We start from the raw sequence: 26154 nt of genomic DNA on the forward strand, positions 1-26154 counted from the left end.
GACATAGTTATTTCAAAACAATAATACTGATGATTTCAGGGTGTGCCACAACAGTTACTGGGACACGCAGCCGACCTGCGCATGCTGGACACAGAGAATAAGTACTGTGCCTGACAACTGTTCAGAGCAGCAGCCAAAGGTGAGCAGCAAAGTGTATTCAGTGGGATTTCTTGCTGGAAAGGTTGGAAACCACCAAACTCTGTTGCTATGCTGCATTAGCTGTTGAGGAAAAAGAGTTAACTGCCTGCTCAGTCCTCTTGCTGTCTACACCTTATTTGAAAGTCAGGTTGGCTGATGAATCGGAGTTTGAAGAGGGTTGACGGCTTCCTCTGGGAGTTGTTGGTGAAGATCTCAGCTAGACTCATGAAGACCATAACACAGATAAGAAGTAAACCTGAGAAGCAGAAGAAACAGGTCTTGAGCCTCCAGGCCAATGCAAGAGGCAGCGCCCAAGACTTAGTCTTAACTAGGTTCTCTTTTCATGCCTACAAACTCACATATTTTTACTTTAGGCTTGTTTGTTAAGCTTCAAGGCCTGAAACAGCTTGTGACAAAAGCTCCATGCTGTTCTTCACACTGCTGTTGGGGGATTTGGCCATGGAACATATCCCTTTTTAATCCTTCATTAGAGATTTAAATTGATCACTGCCCCCGCACGCTTCATGTTTCTTTTCGGTAGCAAGTTATTCCATCAGATTTTAATTACAATGTCAAAGTAACTGAATATCTTATTTAGGTTAAACATACATAAATTCTGAATTTAATCAAATTTTATGTATTTCATCTAGATAACTCAAATGACTCAAATTAAAACTTCTGCTGTTCTGATCATTTCCTTTTCTTTTGGTGATGACAGATCCCTTGGAGGTCAGGAGCTTACACATTGATGGTTGGTGGTGTTGTCAGGCATGATTTTCCCCAAACTCATTTGAAAAGTGAAACTCAAGCCTACTTAGTTGTTTTTAAAAAACTGTTTAGGGGCACTAAACCCTTATTAAAAAGTCATCTGTTTATCGTCAAATTCTGAGTGCAATGACAGCCTCAGGATACAACAAGAATGAATGAATCTTACAACACTATGTTGAGCAAATGAGATATATATATATATATATATATATATATATATATAGTAATGATTCCATTTATATAAAATAAAAAATGGGCAACATTAGTCTTTGTTTGCCTTTCGGATGGAGAGGTGGGACAGTGATTAGAGAAGAGTGAGCATCTTCTGGGGTACTTGTAATATTGTACTTCTTGACCTCAGTGTGATTATGTAGCTGTGTTCACTTAGTAAAAATGTCTTGAGTATAAAAGTGCCATTTGTGTACTTTTTAAAAAAATATTTTATTTATTTATTTGACAGAGAGAGATCACAAGTAGGCAGACAGGCAGGCAGAGAGTGAGGGGAAGCAGGCTCCCTGCTGAGCAGAGAGCCTGATGCTGGGCTTGATCCCAGGACCCTGAGGTCATGACTTGAACTGAAGGCAGAGGCTTAACCCACTGAGCCACCCAGTCACTCCATGTGCACTTTTTTGCATGTATATTTTACCTTAATAAAATTTATTTTAAATTACATCTATCTTATAAACATTAATTTTTAATTACATGGGAAGTATATGAAAACATCCTCCCTGGTTTAAAGAAAAACTGGAATATTTTAGTTAAGGTAAGTCCTTTTTGATCCCTTTCAAATTTTGTACTCTCCCAAGAGGACATCAGTTTATCCTTTTAACATATATTTACATGCCTAAGTAAGGGCATAGAAAATATATACCATCATGTGTGTATTTTAAAATCTGTGTTGTTGTTTTTTTTAAATTTACTTGATAGAGAGAGTTCACAAGTAGGCAGAGAGGCAGGAAGAGAGAGAGGGAAGCAGGCTCCCTGATGAGCAGAGAGCCCAATGCGGGGCTCGATCCCAAGACCCTGAGATCATGACCTGAGCCGAAGGCAGAGACCCAACCCACTGAGCCATCCAGGCACCCCTAAAATCCGTGTTCTTTTTTAAACTAACTGGGTTAATAGACTGTGCATTGTTTCTTTCAGTAATGGAGGGTATCCACATTATCTTTCACTAAAAAACCTCTAATAATCTTCACTAAAACTAAACATCATTTTGTAATATACCCCATAGACACAGTTTTATCATACACATTATAGTGGATATATGTTTAGTTTTATATACGTTACTTATGCAATATACCTCTTATTATAATATAGATCTTTTATACAACTTATAATAAAATTTATGCAATAAAAGAGTCCTTGTGTACCAGTCAGCCAGCAAGCCTCAAGGATACAAAATTAAACTTGGAAATAGAAGCCTGTAAGAATCAACTGTAAGTAGTGGAGTTGAGGTAGCAACATATATAATCAAGTTGTAAACGTTTGGAGAAGTGCCACTAATGAGATTATGCTAGGGTGTTGTCCCTGTTATACATAGAAGCCTAAGGAAGCTCCCAACCCAAGAGCTAAAATTTAATTTAAGCAAGATACATTATGATCTTACAATTTATGTTGCAGGGTAGGGATACCTTGATAAAAAGAAGGCCAAAAAGCAATAATTCAGCCATTTTATTGAGTACTGGGTATTCCACCAACACTCAACACACAGACATAGACACACACACTCACACACAGGTTACAAAAGTCAAATGGTTTTCAGGGAGCTCCAGCAGAGGTTGCCCAGCCCAGGTCTGCGGTGGAAACTGACTGACTGTTCCCCTGCAGGAGCGTTGCTCAAAGACAATGTGTGAAAGCTTCTGCTTTATAATTGCTGGCCCCCTTGATAATCCAGTTTTTGAAATGGAGTTTTTGCCACCTGGGAAAGCAGAATCCAACGTTGATCATCATCATCTGAACTGGCTCATCACTCACACTGCCCTCAGCCCCATAGCTGAGAACATGCGGCTGCCCAACCATACAGACGGGTACGCTGTGGACCAATTCAAGAACTGGTTTGTTTCAGCATTTGTTCCTGCAGGTCACGTGCTTCCTGACAGAAGGCAAGAAGATGGAATAAAGCACTTCTTTATTGATGACTGTGATTTATACATAAAGTTTGCAATGAATCCACATTATGAACCCAATTCTCCTGTTTGATCAAGCGCAATTGACAGAAAAGTTCAGTTTCTTGGGAAGGAACACCTTTTAAGTTGAGTGCAGAAAATTTTGGAAAATAACAATGTTGCTACAATGGGGTATTGTCAGGAATGTGTATATTGTAAGTAACTTGATTAAATAGCCTGGGAAAGTTTGGGAGGGTAATCCAGGAGTCTGTGGGGGGCTCAGTTGGTTAAGTGACTGACTTTTGGTTCTGGCCCAGGTCATGATCTTAGGGTCGATAGATGGAGCCCCTTGATGGGCTCCGTGCTCAGAGGACAGTCTGCTTGAGATTCTTTCCTTCTTTCTCTGTGCCTTCCCTAGCTCATGTGCATGCTCTCTTTGAAATAAATAAATAAATAAATAAATAAATAAATAAATCTAAAAAAATATGTCAAACGGTTTTACAAAGCTTATAATGTTGAACAGCCAATGCTGGCCTTACCCTTTCTACTCTGAACTGCTTCCCCAAAACAACTACCTTCAACTCTTAGTTGTTTCTTCTGATACTTAAGTCTTTATATTTGAACATGCTTCTTCTTCAGCTATTTCTTGATCTTTTTCAGTTTATTATTTTTTTAAGATTTTATTTATTTATCTGGGAGAGAGAAAGAGAGAGAGAGAGAGAGGGCACAAGAGCAAGAGAGATTGAGTGAGAGGAGGGGCAGATGGAGGAGCAGACTTCCTGAGGAGCAGGAGCCCAATGTGGGACTTAATCCTAGGACCCTGGGATCATGACCTCAGCTGAAGGCAGACTCTTAACTGACTGAGCCACCCAGGTGCCTGATCTTTTTCAGTTTAAACACCATCCGTTAACCATCTACTATGAAAGATCATTTAATTCCATTACAACTCCTCCCCAGCACACATACCCTTCCCTTCCCCTCATCCTCCTAGCATCCAATTATTATAATATTTGATTAGACCATTATTTGGTATTTCCACTCATACTGAGCCATGTAGTATATACAATAATATTTCTTTTGTATTACAATTTAAAAATTTCCCCTGGATTTAATCAATGTCTTATTTTTCCTCTGTTTAAGAAGGAATCACTAGTTTATCATAAAACTCTCCACTAGAAGTACATATGTACAGCTCCCAAAGTCTTTCATTTTAATTTTTATTTACTTATTTGAGAGAGAGAGAGCACAAGCCAGGGGAGGGGAAAAGGTGGAGGGGGACGGAGAAGCAGACTCTCCGCTGAGAAGGGAGCCTGATGCCAGACTCAATTTTAGGTCCTCAGGATCATGACCTGAGCCAAAGGCAGACACTTAATGACTGAGCCACATAGACACCCCTCAAAGCCTTAAAATAAATCAGGTAATCTAATGTTTATGCGTATGTGGGGAGAGAGGGAAAGCTTGATTTCCCTCCTGAAGTACACTGTCCTGATTCAGACTCTAGAGTGATGCACAGCAGATTTCTTGGGATTTTTGTTCTACCATCATTCATGTAATTCTTATTTTCTATTCTATCTTGGTGAATCCCTCGTCTTCTATTTCTCGTGATTAAATATTTCTTGAATAACTGCCTCATTTTCCAGGAGTACATACTTCAATAACTTTCTGAGAAATGGAGCATTGTCTAGAAAATTATTTCTCAGTTCTTGGAAATAATCTTGTATTATTTCTCAAATTCTTTCTTTCCTCCTGTTTTCTGTTCTTTCTTTCCGTAAGTTCTATTTTTCTGATATTAAGTGTCCTGGCCTGAGGCACCTGGGTGGCTTAGTTGGTTAAGCATCTGACTTCAGCTCAGGTCATGATCTCATGGTCCTGGGATGGAGCCCCACTTCCGGCTCCCCGCTCAGCGGGAAGTCTGCTTGTCCCTCTCCCTCCGCTCCTCTCACCCCTACTCATGCTCACTCTCTCTCTCAAGTAAATAAATAACATCTTTAAAAAAAAATGTCCTGGCCAGATCCCCTAGTTTAATTTTTTCCCTACTTTTTCCCACTTTTATTGTCTTTTCACTCTACTTTCTGGAAAGTGTCTTAACCTTTTTGTCCCAACCTTTCTGTTGAACTTTTTCTATCATATTAAAATTTTCTTATCTCTCTGAGGACACAAAGATATTAATTATAATGATTTTTTTAAAGTTCTCTTCTTTTTCCTACATTGTCACTGTTTTGGTTTTTATCTTAGGTATTAGAGATTCTCCTCAAGTGTTTGACAATCTCAGACTGTTCAGTGATATTTAGAAGAGAAAGACTAAAAAACTGACTGGAAGCTGTGTGTTAAACACTGAGTCCTGTTGACTAGTGGGTTTTACTATAGTATGACCTAGCAGAGCTTTGACTACTTTTGTTAGGGAGATTCCCAGCTGTCAGTATCTATAGGAAAACTGATTATCAGTTTATTAGCAGTTCAGTAGGAAGGAGGCTGGGTGTCCCACTGGTTTGGATATAGATGTCCCATTAACCTCCCTGTAGTCCCCAACTATGCCTGTCCTTGAGAACAGAGTCCCTTTGGCTTTAGCTCACTCTAGAGAAAAGCCACTCCATTCCCTGACAGAAGGGATGGCATGAGGAGCAGGGCAGGTGTCATCTGGCTGCAAGGGCTGAAGGGGGATATTTAGGAGTCTAATTTTTTTTAAAGATTTTATTTATTTATTTGAGAGAGAGATCACAAGTAGCCAGAGAGGCAGGCAGAAAGAGAGGGGGGAAGCAGGCTCCCTGCTGAGCAAAGATGCAGGGCTTGATCCCAAGACCCTGAGTCCATGACCTGAGCCGAAGGCAGAGGCTTAACCCACTGAGCCACCCAGGCCCTCCAGGAGTCTAATTTTTAAACCATTTTTAATCCATTCCTTTTCAGATTTCTGCCTCAAGAAGCAGCTTGCTTTTCCCCCATTCTAACCTCAGGCATTAATTTTTAAGCTTTCCAAGGTTTAATGACTACCATTCCTCTATCTGCTTTCAAGTTTACAAATATTTGTCAATTAACCTAGCAACTCATTTCTTTCTTTCTTTCTTTTGTTCATTTGTTCATTCCTTGTTTTAGGCCCAGGGAGTCTTTGTACTTGCAATTCTCTTCACCTGTAAAATGAACTGCTTTAGCCTTTATCCTGAAAGGTTTGGGGGAAAAAAAAAAAAAAAGAAAAGCTTTATTGAGATCTAATACACATACCATAAAAATTCACTTATTTAAAATATATAAACACTACATGTTAATTTCATCCTAATAAAACAAAAGAAAACAAAAAAGTAAATACTGTAACCATCACCACAAGCAAATTTAGAACCAAAAAGAAACCATATACTTATTAGCAGTCAGTCCTCATTTCTCTGTTCCTTCCCCACATTCACCAACCTAGTCAACCTAGATTATAACCTAGTTATAGTCAACCATAATCTACCATCTGTTCCTACAAATTAGCCCATTCCAGATATCTCATAGAAATGGAATCATAAATTATAGATGGAACTGTAATTGGCTTTCTTCACTTAGCATAATGTTTTCAAGTTTCATCCCATGTAATAACATGTAGCAGTATTAATACTACACTCCTCTTTGCAGCTGAATAATATTCGATTTTGTGTATATAAACACACTACCATTCATCCATTCATTGGTTGATGGACATTTGGGTTGTATCCACTTTTTGGCTATTATGAACAATGTTGCTATGAACATTTATGTACAAGTTTTTGTATGCACATATGTTTTCATTTCTCTGTTGTATATCTAGGAGTAGAATGGCTAGATCATATGTTAAATGTGTTTATTCTTTTGAGTAATTTTCATCCTGCTTTGTAAAGCAGCAGTACCATTTTACATTCTCACCAGCACCCTTTTACAATCCCACCAGCAATAGATAAGGATTCTAATTTCTCCACATCCTTGTCAAGACTTGTTATTATCTGTCATTTTGATTACAACCATCCTAGTGAATGTGAAGTGAAACCTCACTGTGGTTTTGATTTGCATTTACCTAATGTTTCTGTGATATTAATCATTCTGTTTCTTTTCATAACTTTATTGGCCATTTTGTATATCTTCTATGGGTAAATGTCTATTCAAATCCTTTTCCCGGGCGCCTGGGTGGCTCAGTGGGTTAAGCCGCTGCCTTCGGCTCAGGTCATGATCTCAGGGTCCTGGGATCGGGTCCCGCATCGGGCTCTCTGCTCAGTGGGGAGCCTGCTTCCTTCTCTCTCTCTGCCTGCCTCTCTGCCTACTTGTGATCTCTCTCTGTCAAATAAATAAATAAAATCTTTAAAAAAAAAAAATCCTTTTCCCATTTTCAAATTGGTTTAGTTCTTTTTTATTATTGAATTTTAAAATTTCTTTATATATGCTAGATACAAGTCCCTTATCAGGTTTACAATTTGCCAGTATTTTCTCCCATCCTGTAAGTTGCCTTTTCACTCATTTGATGGTAACATTTGTAGCACAAATATTTTTAATTTTGATTAAGTTCAATTTATCTATTTCTTCTTTTATTGCTTGTGCTTTTGTATCATATCTAAGAAACCATTGCCTAGGGTGCCTGGGTGGCTCAGTGGGTTAAAGCCTCTGCCTTCGGCTCAGGTCATGGTCTCAGCGTCCTGGGATCGAGCCCCGCATCGGGTTCTCTGCTCAGCAGGGAGCCTGCTTCCTCCTCTCTCTCTCTGCCTGCCTCTCTGCCTACTTGTGGTCTCTGTCTGTCAAATAAATAAATAAATATCTTTAAAAAGAAAGAAAGAAACCATTGCCTAATTCAAGGTTATAAAGATTTACCCCCTGCGGTTTTTTCTATTTTTTTTTTATCTTTTATTTTTTTTAAAGATTTTATTTATTTATTTTAGAGAGAGAGAAAGAGCATGAGAGGGGGGAAGGTCAGAGGGAGAAGCAGACTCCCTGCAGAGCTAGGAACCCAATGCGGGACTCAATCCCAGGACTCCAGAATCATGACCTGAGCCAAAGGCAGTGGCTTAACCAACTGAGCCACCCAGGCGCCCCCTGTGGGTTTTTTTTTTTTTTTTAAGAGTTATTTATTTATTTGAGAGAAAGAACAGAAGTAGGAGGGGCAGAGGGGGAGATCTCAAGATCTCAGTGCTCACACTGAGCATGAGCCAATGTAGGGCTTGATCTCACAACTATGGGATTACAACCTAAGCCAAAACCGAGAGTTGGACAGTTAACCAACCACCCAAGCATCCTTACCCCGTAAGTTTTTAAAAGAGTTTCATAGTTTTACCTCCTAAATTTAATCTTTGATCTGTTTTGAGTTAATTTTTTTATATAGTGAGATGAGGGGAGAAATATGAACCTTTTGAATGAGGACTATCACAACTAAAATGCCAACTAAAGCTATAGCTTATACACACTAAGTGCCTGTGAGCTTTGTTTTTTGATTTTTAAAAATAGTTTAATTAACCTAGTTTTAAAGCTATAATTTTATTGGAAAGCAACTACAGCGGCTAATTAGGTCAAAACCTATTATCTTTGCAAATGAGAAATTATGGGTCCGGCAAACTACTTGATTGCTTCCTGATCCAATCAGGCAACAATCATTGATGACTGCTTTACCTATTAAGTGGCAAACTCATGGGGAACTCTCTTATATATCATTCAATAAAACCAAAATCCACTGAATAATCTTAACATCACTAACTGTGGGACATCCACGCATTGTGTTTCTTCAAATGTGATGCAATAAAAGTACATCTCTGTACTTCACTACAATAAAAGTACATCACTGTCTATGAAACCCTTTTATCAAAATAGTTGAACCTACAGCTAATCAAACTTCTAGATCTAACCACCAATTTCTAGAAAAATATGGAGGCTAATGGAACAAGACAAACAACATTGCATGGATACAATCAGCCAAATCCAGAATGAGGAAATTCCAGAGGACAAAAGATCCTGTTTCTTCACCCAAAGTATGGTGTAAGGGAAGAGAGAGGGACGTGTCATAGACTAAAATAGGCTTCAGAGACAAATCAACTGAATGCAATGTGCAGGCCTTATTTAAATATTGATTAAAAAAAAAAAAATGAAGGGCACGTGGGTGGCTCAGTTGTTAAGCTCCTGCCATCAGCTCAGGTCATGATTACAGGGCCCTGGGATTGAGCCCCACATTGGGCTCCCTGCTTGGTAGGAGGCCTGTTTCTCCCTCTCCCACTCCCCCTGCTTGTGTTACCTCTTTCGCTGTCTCTCTGTCAAATAAATAAAATCTTTTAAAAAAAGAAAAAGAAAAAGAAATAACCAAATGAAAAAGAGAAAGAGGACATTTTGGGGACAACTAGGGAAAGCTAAATATGGACTGAGTATTAAATTACTCAAATGTATTAAACATTCTGGGGACAACTAGGGAAAGCTAAATATGGATTGAGATAATAAGAATTTGTTAATTTTGTTGGGCATAATAATGCTATTATGATTATGTTTTTAAATTCATGATGTGTTAGAAACACATACTGAAGTATTTAAAAGAGGTAAGGTATGATCCCTGATATTTGCTTTAAAATACTCCCACCAAACAAGAACAACAAAACTGTGTATGAAGAAAAATTGATGAAACAAGAACAGCAGAAAGCCCATCACTGCAGAATTTAGCTGATGGGCCCATAGGGTTCATTTAATTATACTTTTATATGTGTTTGAAATTTTCCACAATAAAAGCCAAAAATAGTAATCAGGTCAATTATTAAAAGATAACTTAGGGGCACCTGGGTGGCTCAGTCAGTTAAGCATCCAACTCTTAATTTCAGCTCAGGTTGTGATGTCAGGGTTATGAGATCTAACCCCATGTTGGGCTCCACACCCAAAACAGAGTTGGCTTAAGATTCTCTCTTTCTCTCTCCCGCTACCCCTCTCCCCGCCCCCACCACCGCATGCTCTCTCTAAAACAAATAAATAAAATCTTTTTTTAAAAAATCCTTAAAGCTATTGTATCATAAAATGCATAAACTCCTCAGAATTATTTTCCTCTAACCCTGAGATGTATTTATGTTATACAGACAATCCAAAAACAAGTAAGAGGCTAAATGACATTGAGAAAAGGGGCACTTGCCTGGCTCAGTCTGTAAAACATGTAACTCTTCATCTCAGGGTCATGAATTCAAGCCCCACATTGGGCAGGAGCCTAATTTAAATAAATAAATGAATGAGTGAGTGAATAAATAAATAAAGTCAGGAACTTGGATAGTAAATCATTTAGTTTATTAACTTTCATAGTATTTATTCCCCTCCCCAACAGAGTTATGGAATCACAAATCACAGATACCTGCTTTTCTGTGTGTGCATATGTATGTATAAAAATTGCACTTTTTCTAGGCTAGATCTAAATCAAGACAATAGCATTATTGATAGTATTGCAAGATTTTTGCTTGGTTCTGATATCAATACGATGTTAATTTTATATTGCCAAAAGCAAAGAATATCCACGTAACACATCCTGTCTACAGGATCATCAAATGCCATAACAACATTATGCATAAACATCACTTAAAAATTTAACCAACCACAAGAAAGCATTCATGCAAATCCAGATCATGGAACATTTCTATAGCCAAATGATCTGAACTCTTCAAAAAGATAATGCCATGAGAAAAAAAAAAGTAGGATGACTATTCTACATTAAGAGATTAAAGAGATTAACAAAGGGTTCCAGTGTGGCTCAGTCAGTTGAGCATCAACTCTTAGTTTCTGCTTAGGTCATGATCTCATGGGAGCCTGCCTAGGGCTCCAATCATTCTCAGGGTAGAGTCTGCTTGAGATCTTCTCTCTCTTTCAGTTTGCCCCTCCCACTTGTGCTCTCTTTCTCTCTCAACTAAATAAATAAATCTTTTTTTTTGGTTTAGGAAGAAAAACAGCTATAAACATGGTTGGGATAACTAGGGAAATACAAATATGGACTGAATGTTAGATAAAATGGAGTTATTGCTAACTTTTCCTAGATAAAATGACACTATGGTTTTGTAAAATATTGTATTCTTTCTTCCAGAGGACATGCTGAAGAATTTAAGAGTGTAATCCACTACCCAAAACATTAAGGCATTATCAAAAAAAGAAAAGGGTAATCAGCATGATGATGGCCAATTTCAGATTCGGGTTTTCAGTGGGACTCAATGGGCCACCTTTTTCCACTGAAGTATGAGGACGATGAAGGTGACAGACTTCTCAAAAATCATGATCAAGATGTAAAAGCACACTGCTGGACCTGGGCTCCACACTGCAGCGGGTCTCCACATTTGTCCAAATGCAGGAGCTCCCACTACTGCTACTCAACTAAGATGCTCATGGCTTGCATGTCCACAGAGATGAGCAACTTGCTAACAGTTGTGTCTCAAGAGAAAGCTGGAGTGAACAAGGGTCCTATTCGATGAGATCTGCTAGGTACACATTTGCAAAGTGGATGAATAACATTCCTATGACTTGTTTGGAAGTGTCTAAAAACCATATCCTCTAGGGACTTCTTTCATGCTTTGGTTCTTAGGTTTGAGAATCAACATGCTGAAGGCCACTGCACATAGCAGCCCCTGCAAGAAAATGCCAAAACTGTGCAGGAGTGCAAGACTCTTGCCTGGCAGCTCTCACTAGCCTTGAGGGCAGCCTGCCCAGTGGTCCCAGCTGGAGTGCCTGAGGGGCCCTGCATTACCAGTCTGGTGGAGGAGCACAAGACCCAGTCCACCTATGGCCTTACTGCCTGCAGGCCACCACTTTCATTATGGTTTTAATTTATATTTCCCTAATGAATAATGACGTTGAGTATCTTTCCATGTGCTTATTAGTCATTCATAAAACTTCTTGGGTGAAATGTCTACTCAAATCTTTCACCCACTTTTAGTATTAGATAATTTATCTTATTATTATTGTTATATGTTCTTAATTTATTCTGGATACAAGTTTTTTGTTGAATATATAATTTGCAAAAATCTTTTAGTCTGTGGCTTGTCTTTTGTCTTTTGTCTTAATACATGAGTTAAACTTTTAAATTTCTGTTAAGTCCAATTTATCATTTTTTTCTTTTATGAATCATGATTTTGGTGTTATGTCTAAGCAATTTTTGCTTAACAACAAAATATTTTTCTCACCTTTTTTTCCCAGAACTTATAAATTTAGCTATCCTAAATTTATTTATTTTTATCTTTAATTTTTAAAAGATTTTTTAAAATAATCTCTACACTCCATGTGGGGCTCAAACTCATAACCTCAAGACCAAGAGTTGTATGCTCCTCCAACTGAGCCAGCCAGGCTCACCTGCTCTTCTAAATTTAAATCTATGATCCATTTGAATTTATTTTTGTGTATAGTGTGAAGGATCAAAGTTCTTCTTTTTCTCCACATATAAGAATATCTAGTTGTCCAAGTACTATTTGTTTTTTTTAAAAATTGCTCTTTCCCCACTGAATTGTTTTAGCAGATTTGTTGAAAATCAATTGGCCATAAATGTAAGGTTATTTCTGGGCTGTCTATTCTGTACCATTGATTTATATGTCCATCCTTGTGACAATATCCTACGTCTTCATTACCGTACCTTATAATAAGTTTTGAAATCAGTGGAAGTCTGCCACTTTTGCTTTTCTTTTTCAAAATTGTTTTGGCTATTCTGGCTCCTCTGCATTTCCATATAACTTTCAGGATCAAACTTGTTTCTAAAAAGAAAAAAGGCTGCTGGGGTTTTGATAGAGATTACATTTGAATTTACAGATCAATTTGAAGAGAACTGTCATCTTAATAATGAGTGTTCAGGGCACCTGCAGGCCTCAGTCAGTTAAGCAGCTGCCTTTGGCTCAGGTCATGATCCTGGGGTCCTGGGATCAAGCCCTGCATTGGGTTTCCTGCTCAGTGGAGAGCCTGCTTCTTCCTCTCCCTCTGCCTGCGGCTCTGCCTACTTGTGCTCTCTATCTCTCTGTTAAATAAATAAATAAAATCTTTAAAAACCAAATCAAACCAATGAGTGTTCAATCCATGAACATGGTATGTTTACTTATCCAGATCTTCTTTAATTTTTCTAAACAAGGTTTTGTAGTTTTCAGTGTATCAGCCTTGTATTAAATTTATTTGGGTTTTTCTAACATTCTTTCAACTTCAGAATATTCACTGATGACAAATAACAACATACTGGTATCTGTTATGTATTCTTCATATCCTATGACCTTACAGGACTTAATATTTTAAAGCCCTCATTTCTTTCTTTTTTTTTTTTTTTAAGATTTGTTTATTTGACATAGAGAGAGAGATTGCAAGTAGGCAGAGAGGCAAGCAGAGAGAGAGGGGGAAGCCAGCTTCCCGCTGAGCAGAGAACCCAAAGCGGGGCTCGATCCCAGGACCCTGAGATCATGACCTGAACTGAAGGCAGAGGCTTAACCCACTGAGCCACCTAGGCACCCCAAGCCCTCATTTCTCATGTGTAAAATGGGGATATCTGTCTAGCAAGATTTTTGTGTGGAATAATGTACATAAAACCATGACAGAGGATAGATATGAAGACTCCCTCTCCTACTCCCCTAAAATAATCACCTAAAATATGTAATCACATTATTTTGAGGAAAGTGAAATGACCAGGTTTCACCTGGTATAGAAGTTAGGAACCAGTCACCAATAGTGCTGCATCTGAATTTGCATGATCAAGGGTTTGCTGCATTTCCATTAGTAAGTAAATGGATATTTGTTGATATTTTCTATCATCTGCATATACTATTTTTATAATCAGAAAAAAAACAAAAATATAATCTCTTAAACAGTAAAAAAAAAAAAAAAAAGCACAGAGGGGAAGAATAAAAGGACACAGCAATGCTTGAGTTCAATTTGCTGAGACCAAATAAATATACTTCCAGGAAAATTTTACAGCGCCAGGCACTGGGGCCACAAAAGGAAGATGTGTAATTTGTGAACTAATGCACTGTTCAGTAGGCTAAGGTACTTCAACAACCACTGAAATAGGTGCAGAGAAGACATATTTCCCTGAAGACTTCTATCCATTCTAATTTCTCAAACTTTCCACTATTATGGCAGCTTTAATTTATTTTATATGTTGAGGTTCCATGTAAGATTAAATTTGAGGGGGCACACCTGGGCAGCTCAGTCAGTTAAGTGGTGGACTCTTGATTTCGACTGAGGTCATGATCTTAGGGTCCTAGGATTGAGCCCACCCTGCATCAGGCTCCACACGGAGCGGGGAGTCTTCTTGAGGAGTTTCTCTCTTCCTTTGCACCCCCCATGATCCTGCACTCTCTAAAATAAATAAATAAATAAATAAATTTTATTTTATTATTATTATTTTTTTTAGAAAGATTAAATTTGAATAAAGCTGCCTAAGCCCTTATAAAGGTTTGAAAACGACTGGTCTAATAAAAGAACAAAGTGAAAACTGAGAGGCAGCCTAGTATTAGAATACTAGACTGAGTGGTTTATGATCCAAGCTTTAATCTAGTCAGTGCACATGTACAGCCGTGTGAAAGGCACAATTCTAGTTCTCACCTCTCAAAAATGCTGGCATTTTTTCAAGATAAATTTTAATATCACTCATCCAATATTTGTTGAATATTAAAAGCACAAGAATATTATTCCTATGTCCATGGTAAACTAATTAGTGAAGAAAGAGTAAGGAGCCTCTTGAGGGTTATCAGCAAAGTCTTCACAGATGTGACAACTGGATCTTAGAGCATGAGAAGTCTCCTGATTGGTTAAAAAAAAAAAAAAAAGGAGAAGCATTATAGGTAGAAAGAACTATACATTTAAAAGTATGTAAATAATAATCTATAACTACCACTGAATAGATACTCCATGCATAGAATTTTACCCTCACAACCACCCGTGGAAGTAGAGGTTAGTATTCGTATGTATAGGCAAAGATAAATACAAATCACCGAATCCTTGAGTGGCAGAGCCATATCTGAAACTGAGACTGTCTGATTTCAAAGTTAAGACTCTGGATTCAAACAGGTACATACAGTGAAGAGGTGTGAAGGAACATGGTGCTGCTGGAAGAGAACTGGTGAGCAAGGGGCCTGAAAAGATAAGTGTCCACTCCTGCTCTCTTGACTAAGGGCAAATTGGGCAAAAAACAGTTGGGCTGGAATTGGAGGTATCAGTATAAATCCATGACTTCATATGCGTGTATCCATCCCAGCTCTGTTCCCTGAAGAGCCCTAGAAGTCATGACACACCAAACCATGTTCAACAGTAGGTTCAACAGAGATGTCCATTTGTTTCCCCTGCCTTCCACCCTCCAGGCTGTCTCCTCTCTACATTCCACTGCCATCTCGCACAGATCCAGCGTCCTTCACCTGCCTGCCTCTTTTTGGCAGACGGATAAGGGAGGCCCTCACCTCCTGCAGCGCCTTGGGCCTCAACGTCCCCTAGATCAGCCGCCATTAATGCCCCCACAAAGCTCCAGGAACTAGAAGCCATAAAAAAGAAGCCGGGTGGGCGGTGACCGCGACCGCAGAGAGGGAGCCCAAGCTGAAACAGGAGTTGTGGGCGGGGCTTCGAACTTAAACGTCTCTTATTGGGTCTCACTACTGCCCGTCTCGGCCTCCTCCCTCCCACCCCCACCCCTTCCGTGCAGGCTGTATCTTAAATGGCGGGTGGGGCCGGGCGTTGACTTCCGGTTGGGGGAAGAAAGTTGGCCCGAAGGAGGGGCCGCGAAGAAGAAGGAGGAAGAGGAAAGGGCCGGGCAGTAGGGGCTTAGGTCGTTCCGCGGCGGCGGCTCTCTTCCGGACCGACGATGGACAGCCAGGGCAGGAAGGTGGTGGTGTGCGACAACGGCACCGGGGTAAGCGCCGGCGGGGAAGTCGTGGCCTCAAGCCGGGGCGGAGATGTGCTAGTGGCGCGTGGGCCCTCGGTGGTCCGGGTTGCACCCCTGGGCCCTCGGGCAGCCCGGACCAGGGGGCGCGGGGCAGCGCTTCCGGCCTTCACGGGCGTGGGGAGTGAGGGGACCGATCCCATTCTGGTCTCCCCGAGCCTGCCACCTCCGCGACTCGGGGTGAGGCGGTGGGGAAGGCCGACACTGGAGGGGGATCCAGCTTGCTGCCCGGCGGCGGCCGGCGCCGCGCCCGAATGGGGACACTTTGGCTAAAGGGCTGGAGGGGTAAAAGACTGGGTAGGTTTGTTCGATGAGGGTTCCATTCCCCCGGGTCTCCGGTTCTGCAGAAAGGAGAAAGACCCAGAGGCCTTCTTCCTCTTCCTGTATCATTGACGATACCGAACGGGAGGCAGGAAATGGGTTTGAAGAAAAAGGGAAGTGCTGTCATGCAACGAGCCGCAGCCCTTTCGCAGTTTGGGGTGTGGGGTGCAGTTGAGCAAAGCATCATTTACTTTTTGTTCTGCATGCTGGGAATTTGGCCTCGGTGCAGCCCCGCAGAGACAGTATGTTCTATTGATTTTGGGAGATCGAAGACCACTTTAAGCCCCATGTGTTAAATTGTGGACCTTGGGAGAAGTTAACCAAGTTTGTTACCTCCCTCCCCCCATTTTTTTCCTTAGATGCAGAACACAGATCATGTTAGTCTTTAAGATTCAAAAAGGCAAATGATGGTAAAAATCTGGCTGAAACAGTGATTTAGAAATCAGTGGAAAGTTGTTGCTTTCAACTCCCCGCCCCCATTTAAAAAAAACTTACAGTGGAACATTGGAAGACAGAAATGTTACTTAATTGGGATGAGTTCTATAGTGATCATTTCCCCCTGCATTACAATGATTTCTAACCATTTTGGAGTTGCAATATTTTGTGACTTTTCTCTTTTTCCATAAATGTGACATATGAATTAAAATAGGCTTCCAGTTATGGAGTGAGTAAATCACGGATGACAGGTACAGCTTAGGGAATATAGTCAGAGGTACTGAGTAGCATTATTATATGGTAGCTACACCCACCGTGAGCATAGCATAACATATAGTTGTCCTATATGTCACTCTGTTGTACATCTGAAAAAAAAAAAAAAAAAGATTTTACTTGAACTTTTTTTTCTTTAAAGATTTTATTTATTCATTTGACAGACAGAGATCACAAGTAGGCAGAATGCCTGGCAGGGAGAGGGGTGTGGGAAGCAAGCTCCCCGCACCCAATATGGGATGGATCCTGAGACCCTGGGATGAGTGAGCCAAGGCAGAGGCTTAACCCACTGAGCCACCCAGGCGTCTAGATTTTACTTGAACATTAAAACATTTTGGAAAGTGGATTGTTGAGGGGGAAAAAGGAGCTGATATTTACTGGCATAATACTGCCCTTATTGTGCTACAGACTTTTTTACAAGCAATGATCACACTAGTTTTATATGAACTAAGTTAAAAATATGAGAGTAATAAGGGTTATCATATAATGGGGCATCCATACAGAATGGTATACTTTAAAAAAAGGCAGATTCACCACAGTGGAAACATCCATACAGAATGGTATACTTAAAAAAAAGGTAGATTCACCACTGTGGAAATATCTAAGGTTTATTGTTAACTTAAAAAAGAAGTTTTAGGGCGCCTGGGTGGCTCAGAGGGTTGGGCCTCTGCCTTCCGCTCAGGTCATGATCTCAGGGTCCTGGGATCGAGTCCCGCATCGGGCTCTCTGCTCGGCAGGGAGCCTGCTTCCTCCTCTCTCTCTCTGCCTGCCTCTCTACCTGCTTGTGATCTCTGTCAAATAAATAAAATCTTAAAAAAAAAAAAAAAAAAAAAGAAGAAGAAGAAGTTTTAGGGGCGCCTGGGTGGCTTAGTGGGTTAAAGCCTCTGCCTTCTGCTCAGGTCATGATCCCAGGGTTCTGGTGTCGAGCCCAGCAGCAGGCTTTCTGCTCAGCAGGGAGCCTGCCCCCCCCTTTGCCTGCCTCTCTGCCTACTTGTGATTTCTGTCTGTCAAGTAAATAAAATCTTAAAAAAAAAAAAGAAGTTTTAGAATGATCCCATTTATGTGAATGTTCTTTATTTTATTAAATATGTTTATGTGTCCACGAACTTGTACATGGAAGTTTTAGAGGGAGTGATATGTTTGTAGTGGTTACCTGTGAGCCTGGGGGTTAAGAATGAGGGAAGATAGGAAAGACTTCATGACTCTTCTGAATTATTGGGAAGTGCTCTATTTTGTTTTTTTAACAAAACATGTGAGACTATCTTTAAACCAAATTAACTATAAACATTTATTGCTTTTACAGCTAAAACCCAGTTAAAGATGCTTAAAAAAAAAGTAGCCTGCTTCCCCCTGTAGTCTGAAATTGACCTCTAAAAAATTTAAAGCTTTAAAAATTGAATTTAAAATATTTTTTAAATATGTCTGATAATCTTTAGAAATCAGAGCCAGTTATATTTCAGTGATTCCTCCTCTTCGAAGGGTAACAAGCTCTGTATTTGTAGTGTATGAGTTTGTTGATATTCAGTTAGAATAGGAATGTTAGCCATGAGTTCATTTTTGTTACTATTTCATTAGGTTACCTGAGTTAGAAAGCTGATTGTCTGTTAATAATTAGGCTTATGGCTAATCCTTAGTTTAAGAATCTTGTACCTTAAGAGATCAGTAAAGGAAAAATGTAGTTAATTTGAACAAAATTTATGTATTTGGTGTTAAATTTCTAGTTCTTTAAAATTTTATCCAGATTTTATATAGACATGATTGGCTTCAAATGAAGAGACAGTTCTGATGTAATATGTAGCTAGGAATGCTGTGATATCCGAAAATTTATATAGGATTCTAAACACAGAAATTCTCTATTTCTTACTGCTTATATTTCATCGTCCTCTTGATTTTGTTTCAGTACCTGAACCTATACTGAGTTATCTACAACTAAATATTACAGAAGATGTTCAATTTTAATTTCTAAGAACTTGCATAAATAGTTGTTACCCTAAAGCAACTGGTCTCTTAACATATTTTAGGTTTTAGGCTTATAGGCTATTTGAGAAATTGATGATTTTTTTTTTAATCCCCGCTGGCAGGCCCTAATTGGAAAGCTCTAAGAGTGGGTGAGTCTTGTGATCACATGTCAAATGTTGGTCCTGCTTCTCTTCCTCACAAGCTCCCAACTAGACGGGGTCTCTCTCATTAGGGTGGCCTAGAGGAAGGAAACTTAACCTAATTCCAATAATTTATGCATTTCATCTTCATAACCATTCAAACCTAAAAGAGACCTTCCATCTAAATAGAACCACTGAAAATGGCCACACAGGTGAAAATCTGGAGATCTGTTTAGGTTTAGGTGTCTTTCAAGAGTTGGGCCCAGGTCCCTGGAGTGTATTGTTACCAAACTTGGGTGATTTCATCAGCATTAAGCTAGTTCACTGACAGGAAAGACTCGTGTGCTTACTGTATGGCTGGTAGAATTTTTAGGGTCTAATAATACAAAGTAAACTTCTTGTGCTCGGATAATTATGCTTTCATTTATAATTTTCACATTTGTTGTTGCTTATAGTGTGCTTTATCAGATTTATGCTAGTTTATGTTTTGAATTTAGGAGTGCTTGAAGTAGGAACAAACCAAAAACAAATTTGGCTTCACTCTGCAAAATGCTTTGAAATAGAAAAAGTATTTTTGTGGCTTAAGATGAGAATAATCACTAGGCAATTAAATTAATGAATATATCCATACCATCAGATTAAATTAATAAAGGAAAAATACAAATTAAATAAGCTCAAATGGGGCTGTATAAATCCCAGTTTATATTTTGAGGGGAGAAAGATACTTTTAGAGCAAATGTAGTTGGATTTTTTTCTTTATTTTTGCTTGAAAGAACATTATACTGTTCATGTTCTTACCATTTGATGACTCAGTGGCAAGTAAGGGAGTTAGTTCAAACCACAGTGCTATGAAGAGGAAACTATATATGGTAATATCTATTTTTTTAAACTCAACCTTCTTGCACACAATGAGAGAACTAAGTCCAAGCCTTAAAATGATTAGACTGGGGGAGGTATTGCAAGGATTAAAATGATACCAAATGAGTAGCTTGGAAAAGACTGTTTTCTTTGCATTTTATCACATGAATTAGATTTTTTTTTAAGGCACTGACTTTTTGCAAGAAAGGAAATGTCAAATTGTCTTCATTTTGTTATTAAAAATAGATTATTGTAATTAAAGTCTTGTTATTATAGCTATTAATGCTCTCACATTGGAAATAATAAGAAATAGTGCAGCTATTGTCATTTTGACTGAGTATCTAATACCATGTAGGAGTGCTGGCACTGGATTATTATTTTTTTAAAAGATTGTATTTATTTATTTGACAGAGAGAGAGAGCACAAGTAGGCAGAGCAGCAGGCAGACAGAGGGGGTGGGGGAAGCAGGCTCCCTGCTGAGCAGAGAGCCCGATGTGGAGCTCAATCCCAGGATTCTGAGATCATGACCTGAGCTGAAGTCAGAGGCTTAACCTACTGAGCCACCCAGGTCCTCCTGGGCACTGGATTATTAAAGCCGCATTTGCTTCCAGTAAGCTACTGCTTAAACTGCATAAGTAATTTCATTAATAAGTGATTGGTATGTTTAATTTGAATTAAATGCCAACTTTCCTTATTTTGTAAAGCACAGGAATAAATGGGTTTACAATTGTTTTTATAGTTTCAGGGAATCTCCTATTTCAGGGATGTCTTTTTACCTTAATCACATGGCAAATATTTCATCCCTTAAAATATGCTCAAACAAACAAAAATATGCTCAAATGAGAATTTTGAGCTATAAACCACCCATCTGAGCATTTATAATCAGTAAACATTGACAATTGTGATTATTTATGTATTGCCATGTTGTGTGTTTCTGAGTCTGTGTAGCTCAGAATGAGAGGGAAAGCATGTCAACCTTCACAGCCTCCTCCATGCACCAGGATTTGATTTATTTCCCATGCCAGGCTCGTCTACCCACCTTCAATTTTAGATAGTATTTCTCTCTTAAATCATTTGTTTATATTTAATATGCTGAAGATGGCCCTTGGAAACTTGTCGATTCTTTTTTCAGTCATTCTATAATTTTCTTTAAAAACATTTATAACTATATAAGGGAGCATTTTCAGCCTGGAATGGACACTTTTGACCCACCCAGTGTCCTTATCTGTTCATTACTTTGAGGTAAACATAAGAATTTAATATCTGCATAGTATTTGTTTCTATATTTGGAATAGAAGGTAAATTCTGACTAATGCTGGTATTAGGCTGATGATCATGACGAATGTTATTCATATAGAAATTTGGGTATGGTTGGGGGCACCTGGGTGGCTCAGGTCATTATCCCAGGGATCCTGGGATCCATCCCCACATCTGGCTCCCTGCTTCTCCCTCTCCTTCTGCCTGCAGCTCCCCCTGCTTGTATTCTCTCTCTCTGCCAAATAATAAATAAAACTTAAAAAAAAAAAAAAAAAGATTATTCCTTATGCCATCATATCCTACTATTGCCTTGGAAGATAATCCAATAAGAATTGTATCATAGTTTTAGAAACAGGTAGCTACTGAAAAATACCCTAGCCTTGATGACTTAGAGGTTAACTGACCAGGACTAGGTTTTGTGGGTTTGGAAGAACGTGTATATGGACAGTATGTTTTATGGAGATCATAGAATGTAAATGTGAACTGGGAGGGTAGGAAGTCAGGTGGTATTTCAGACAGATTTTTCATAGCTTTAATCAGCATAAGTCATGACTTTAATACATTTTTTAAAATTCTATTTATAAAAGACTTGAAATTCACTTCAAATTCTGGGTGGCAGAATGTTCTAGGCTATTTATAGTTAAATGTGGTTCATCAGCATTTCCAACAGGGTTGGTATAGAGATCTTCAAAATATGAAAATTCGATATTTTGGTGGGGTTAGTCAGAAGTCAGTAAGTTTAAGATCATTCCTAAGTTTTACCACCATCAAATAAAACAGTTCTGTGTACACAGTAGCTTTCTGTCAAGGGGTAGGTTAATAGTTTCTGTCAACATTCTTATTATTGTCATGTGTCACACTCAGATACTGTTTTTCTCCTTAATTCTTTTCAGAGAATGTATGGGGCCTGGAGCCATGAAACAATGTACTTTTTCTTAAGATGAAACAAATTCTTTGTATTAAAATAATCATGGTGGGTGCCTGGGTAGCTCAGTGGGTTAAGCCTCTGCCTTCGGCTCAGGTCATGATCTCAGGGTCCTGGGATCAAGTCCCGTATCAGGCTCTGCTTGGCAGGGAGCCTGCTTCCTCCTCTCTCTCTCTCTCTCTCTCTCTGCCTGCCTCTCTGCCTACTGGTGATCTCTCTCTGTCAAATAAATAAATAAAATCTTGAAAGAATAAAAAATTAAAAAAATAAAATAATCATGGTATCATACTTCCAAATCAACAGCAAAATTTTAAATTTTTATTGGTCAGTTATATAGTATGCACTTCCTACATTCCAGACACTGTTCTAGGCACTTGGGATTTATCAGTAGACACAAAAATCCTTGTACAATATAACTTACATGAATAAAGACTTGTTAAGGAAGAAGGTAGAGATTATGATTACATTTCCTGGTCTGTAGCTTCCTCCTTCTGCCCTCAAGTTTTTAATTGCATTTTCCTTGCAATGTCTGCTCTTAAAAATAAAACTGAACAGGCTGTATTATTGGTACAAAAATTAAAAACCCTTGATTCTATTTTCAGTTTTACTGTAGTTGTTAAGTCTCTTAGTGTATCAGTTTCCTTTTTTTTATAATTTTTAAATTTTTTTTATAAACATATAATGTATTATTAGCCCCGGGGGTACAGGTCTGTGAATTGCCAGGTTTACATACTTCACAGCACTCACCATAGCACATACCCTCCCCAATGTCTATAACCCCACCACCCTCTTCCTACCCACCTCCCCCCAGCAACCCTCAGTTTGTTTTATGAGATTAAGAGTCTCTTACGGTTTGTCTCCCTCCCAATCCCATCTTGTTGCATTTATTCTTTTCTTACCCCCCAAACTCCCCTCGTTGCATCTCCACTTCCTCATATCAGGGATATCATATGATAGTTGTCTTTCTCCGATTGACTTATTTCACTAAGCATAATACTCTCTAGTTCCATCCACTTCATCACAAATGGCAAGGTTTCATTTCCTTTGAAGGCTGCATAGTATTCTATTATATATATATATATATATATATCTTCTTGATCCATTCATCTGTTGATGGACATCTAGGTTCTTTCCATAGTTTGGCTGTTGTGGACACTGCTGCTGTAAACATTTGGGTGCACATACCCCTTTGGATCACTACATTTGTATCTTTAGGGTAAATACCCAGTAGTGCAATTGCTGGGTCGTAGGGTAGCTCTATTTTCAACATTTTGAGGAACATCCAAGCTGTCTTCCAGAGTGGTTGCATCAGCTTGCATTCCCACCAACAGTGTAGAGGGTTCCCCTTTCTCCACATTCTCACCAGCATCCATCGTTTCCTGACTTGCTAATTTTAGCCATTCTGACTGGTGTGAGGTGGTGGTATCTTATTGTGATTTTGATTTGTATTTCCCTGAAGTGTATCAGTTTCTTAAAAGTATTTTCAGGGTCAGTGTTAATCCCCTTACTGGAGAACTACACTATCTGAATATAAAATTCTGGTTACTTGGCATCACTAAATACATTTATCTAAATATAAAAGTGTAAACAGTAAAAAAATGCCCCAAATATATTTTTTTAATATGATGCTAGTCCCGATGCCATTTTCTCCCCCATTTTGGTAAATGTTGCTTAAGTGAATTGCCAAAGATAATTGAAACATTAGTTCTGTTCAGTCTCTGACATTTCTCTTTTTAAAAATTCTTAGCATTTGTTAAGTGAATCTGTTTCTCACTTGTATGACCACTGTGTGCTGAGATCTCTTTGAGGTGTTGGGCTCCACCATGAACTGCCCAGCTTAAGCTCCCTGACTTTCTGAGACTTTCCCTGTAGTAGGGAGACCTGCGCACTGAATAAGTAGTTAACTGGTAAATAAACATAAACTCTGAAGTAGTCCATGCCATAAAGGAAATAAAAGGAAGATAGAATAGATTGGGTGACGACTTCGGATAATTTGAAAGCACCAGAAGTTTAAAATATTGTATAAATGTGAAGTGGTATTTTCCAGATGCTCTCTTTAAATGGACATGGTAAATACCTTGACACTAATCCATTTTTACTGTTCTCTTTCAGTTTGTGAAGTGTGGATATGCGGGCTCTAACTTTCCAGAACACATCTTCCCAGCTTTGGTTGGAAGACCTATTATCAGATCAACCACCAAAGTGGGAAACATTGAAATCAAGGTAATATTTTATTTATTGATAAATGAGGATTAAAACTTGTGGGGTGTTCTTTGAATTAAGTAGTTATAAGATACGATACCATGATAAGCAAAGAGGCAGAATTTCTTGTATTTTTAATTTATATCAACACTTGAAGAAAGACACAAAAACTGATAGGCCATTACTCTCTGAATGGAGTAAAACTCAATAAGATTTTTATGTTGATGTGAACATTGTATTAGGGACTTAAAGCCCTTATTACATATAATGTTTAAAAGAAATCAGCCTGATATTTTTATGTCTTTCAGTTCCATATATTTTTCATTATATGTTAGTGTCTCGTTGGGACCTATGACTTTTCCTTCCTTCTCATGGTCTAATTCTCCTACTTTTTAATATAGCTAGTCAGGAAAACACAGGGTATACATTTTATTGGTTCTTTTTTTCACTAATAGAGTAACTGATTTCCATAAGCTACAGGAAGAAGGTGCTCACATCTTGAGTTGGCCTTGCATTATTGCATTATTTCTCTTACTGTAAGGAGAGCGGAGGAAGGTTGTCATGTATTTAACGTGAGAGATTGGACATTAAGGATGAGAGATTTTTCTCTGTGTTAAAAAGACTGGAAATGAAGTGGGAATTACAGTATTTTAAAAGAAAAGAAAACAGAACAATCAAAAGGACAGTGGTCACCAATTGACTTAAATTCTTTAGGTGGCCTCGGGATGAGATTATAAAAAATGCAGTCAAATTTAAGGGCCATTTTACTGAATTATTTGTGAACAAGCTAGCATCGTTGATCCTATCTGGACAGTCTTTCATAGAACTTCAGTTAGATTATGAGTCATTTGAAATACCAGTTAAGTGTACCTCTTTGGGACATTTGTTTGAGATACCTAGGAAGGTAGTAATAGCTAGAGAGAGACTTGCTACTTGGTAGCTCTCTGCTCTTGGTACTAGAGAATTGAGTTACATAATGAGTATAGATGCCAACCGAAAATGAGGTTCCGGGTTACATTTTTAAAGATTTAAAGTAGTGAATGATTCTGGCCTCTGTTTACAATCAAATGGGACGTTCAAAATGATATATTTTTTTTCAGGGTCTTTTGGGAAATTTGGGGGGGGATACCTTCTGTTTTTGTCAATGCCTTACATTCTGATTGAATTTAATCTTAAATGAATGACCTAAAATTTAGCCAATACCAGTGATAAGGACAAGCTTTTTAAATGAAGTTGGAAATCACAGTTTTTATTCAATATTAGGCTTTTAAAGAATGTCTTTTTTATCTACTTTATGGAGAATAACATTTTTGAGGTATACAGATACATCACATATTAACCATTTTAGTCTCTAACATGGCACAAATGATTACATATCTTTTCACTCCCACTTTCTTGCTTTTTAAGGCCAAGTGATAGAAATGAAACTAGCCTATATTCTAAGACATTTTTGCTAAGGAATTCCCTAGTAGCATTTGCTTGTATGGTTTGTCATTCTGTGTTCTGTTGGCTCATTTCTGTTCAATCTGCTCAGTCTTTTAAGTCTCTCAAGTTAATTTGTTCTTCCAGTAGAAAATAGTAAAAGAAATCTGTGTCAAATTTAACTTGACTACTAGAGCTTAGAAAAAAAACACTCTAAACTCACCCTCTACCTACTCAACTAGACCTTTTCTGTTATTTATTTTCCTTAATTAAGGTTCTTAAATTCAGTAATGAAGTAAAGAAATTTGACTTTTTGGGATTCTTGTGCCTAGTGGATTGACTTATACTTTTGTGTTTTGTTAGCTGAAATGTGGTGATAGACTAAAAACTGGAAATTTAAATTGTTTAATGAGTTAATTTTCTTTCAGGAGTAATAACTGTCCATGTTAATTTGGCCCTAATTATTAACTCCGTAAAATATAGTACTGCATCTGACCTCTACCTAATTTGTCTCTATTGCTTGTA

The 26154-nt window shown here is 38.4% G+C and overlaps 2 protein-coding genes and 1 pseudogene across 2 annotated transcripts in view; 2 read left to right on the forward strand and 1 right to left on the reverse strand.

The window, feature by feature from the left end:
• Positions 1–2624: 2624 nt before the first annotated feature.
• LOC131808009 (trafficking protein particle complex subunit 2-like) lies at positions 2625–3105 on the forward strand. Its single transcript, XM_059133862.1, has one exon. The coding sequence runs from the start codon at positions 2752–2754 to the stop codon at positions 3103–3105; it is 354 nt and encodes a 117-aa protein (XP_058989845.1). The 5' UTR covers positions 2625–2751.
• A 7816-nt stretch (positions 3106–10921) lies between these two features.
• On the reverse strand, positions 10922–12651 carry LOC131808393 (store-operated calcium entry regulator STIMATE-like; annotated as a pseudogene).
• Positions 12652–15626: 2975 nt separating this feature from the next.
• Positions 15627–26154, forward strand: part of ACTR2 (actin related protein 2) — a 39957-nt gene continuing 29429 nt past the window's right edge. The window contains exons 1-2 of the mRNA XM_059187837.1: positions 15627–15807; positions 24118–24228. Of these exons, the coding sequence (XP_059043820.1) occupies positions 15760–15807; positions 24118–24228 (159 nt within the window). The 5' untranslated portion in view covers positions 15627–15759. The remainder of the gene's footprint in view (positions 15808–24117; positions 24229–26154) is intronic.

The sequence above is a fragment of the Mustela lutreola genome, chromosome 9, assembly GCF_030435805.1.
Source record: "Mustela lutreola isolate mMusLut2 chromosome 9, mMusLut2.pri, whole genome shotgun sequence".
In the NCBI taxonomy this organism is placed as follows: domain Eukaryota; kingdom Metazoa; phylum Chordata; class Mammalia; order Carnivora; family Mustelidae; genus Mustela; species Mustela lutreola.

What these genes read in the sequence shown, in the direction of transcription:
- LOC131808009 (XM_059133862.1), top strand. Translation starts at nt 2,752, where the DNA reads ATGTGTGAAAGCTTCTGCTTTATAATTGCTGGCCCCCTTGATAATCCA.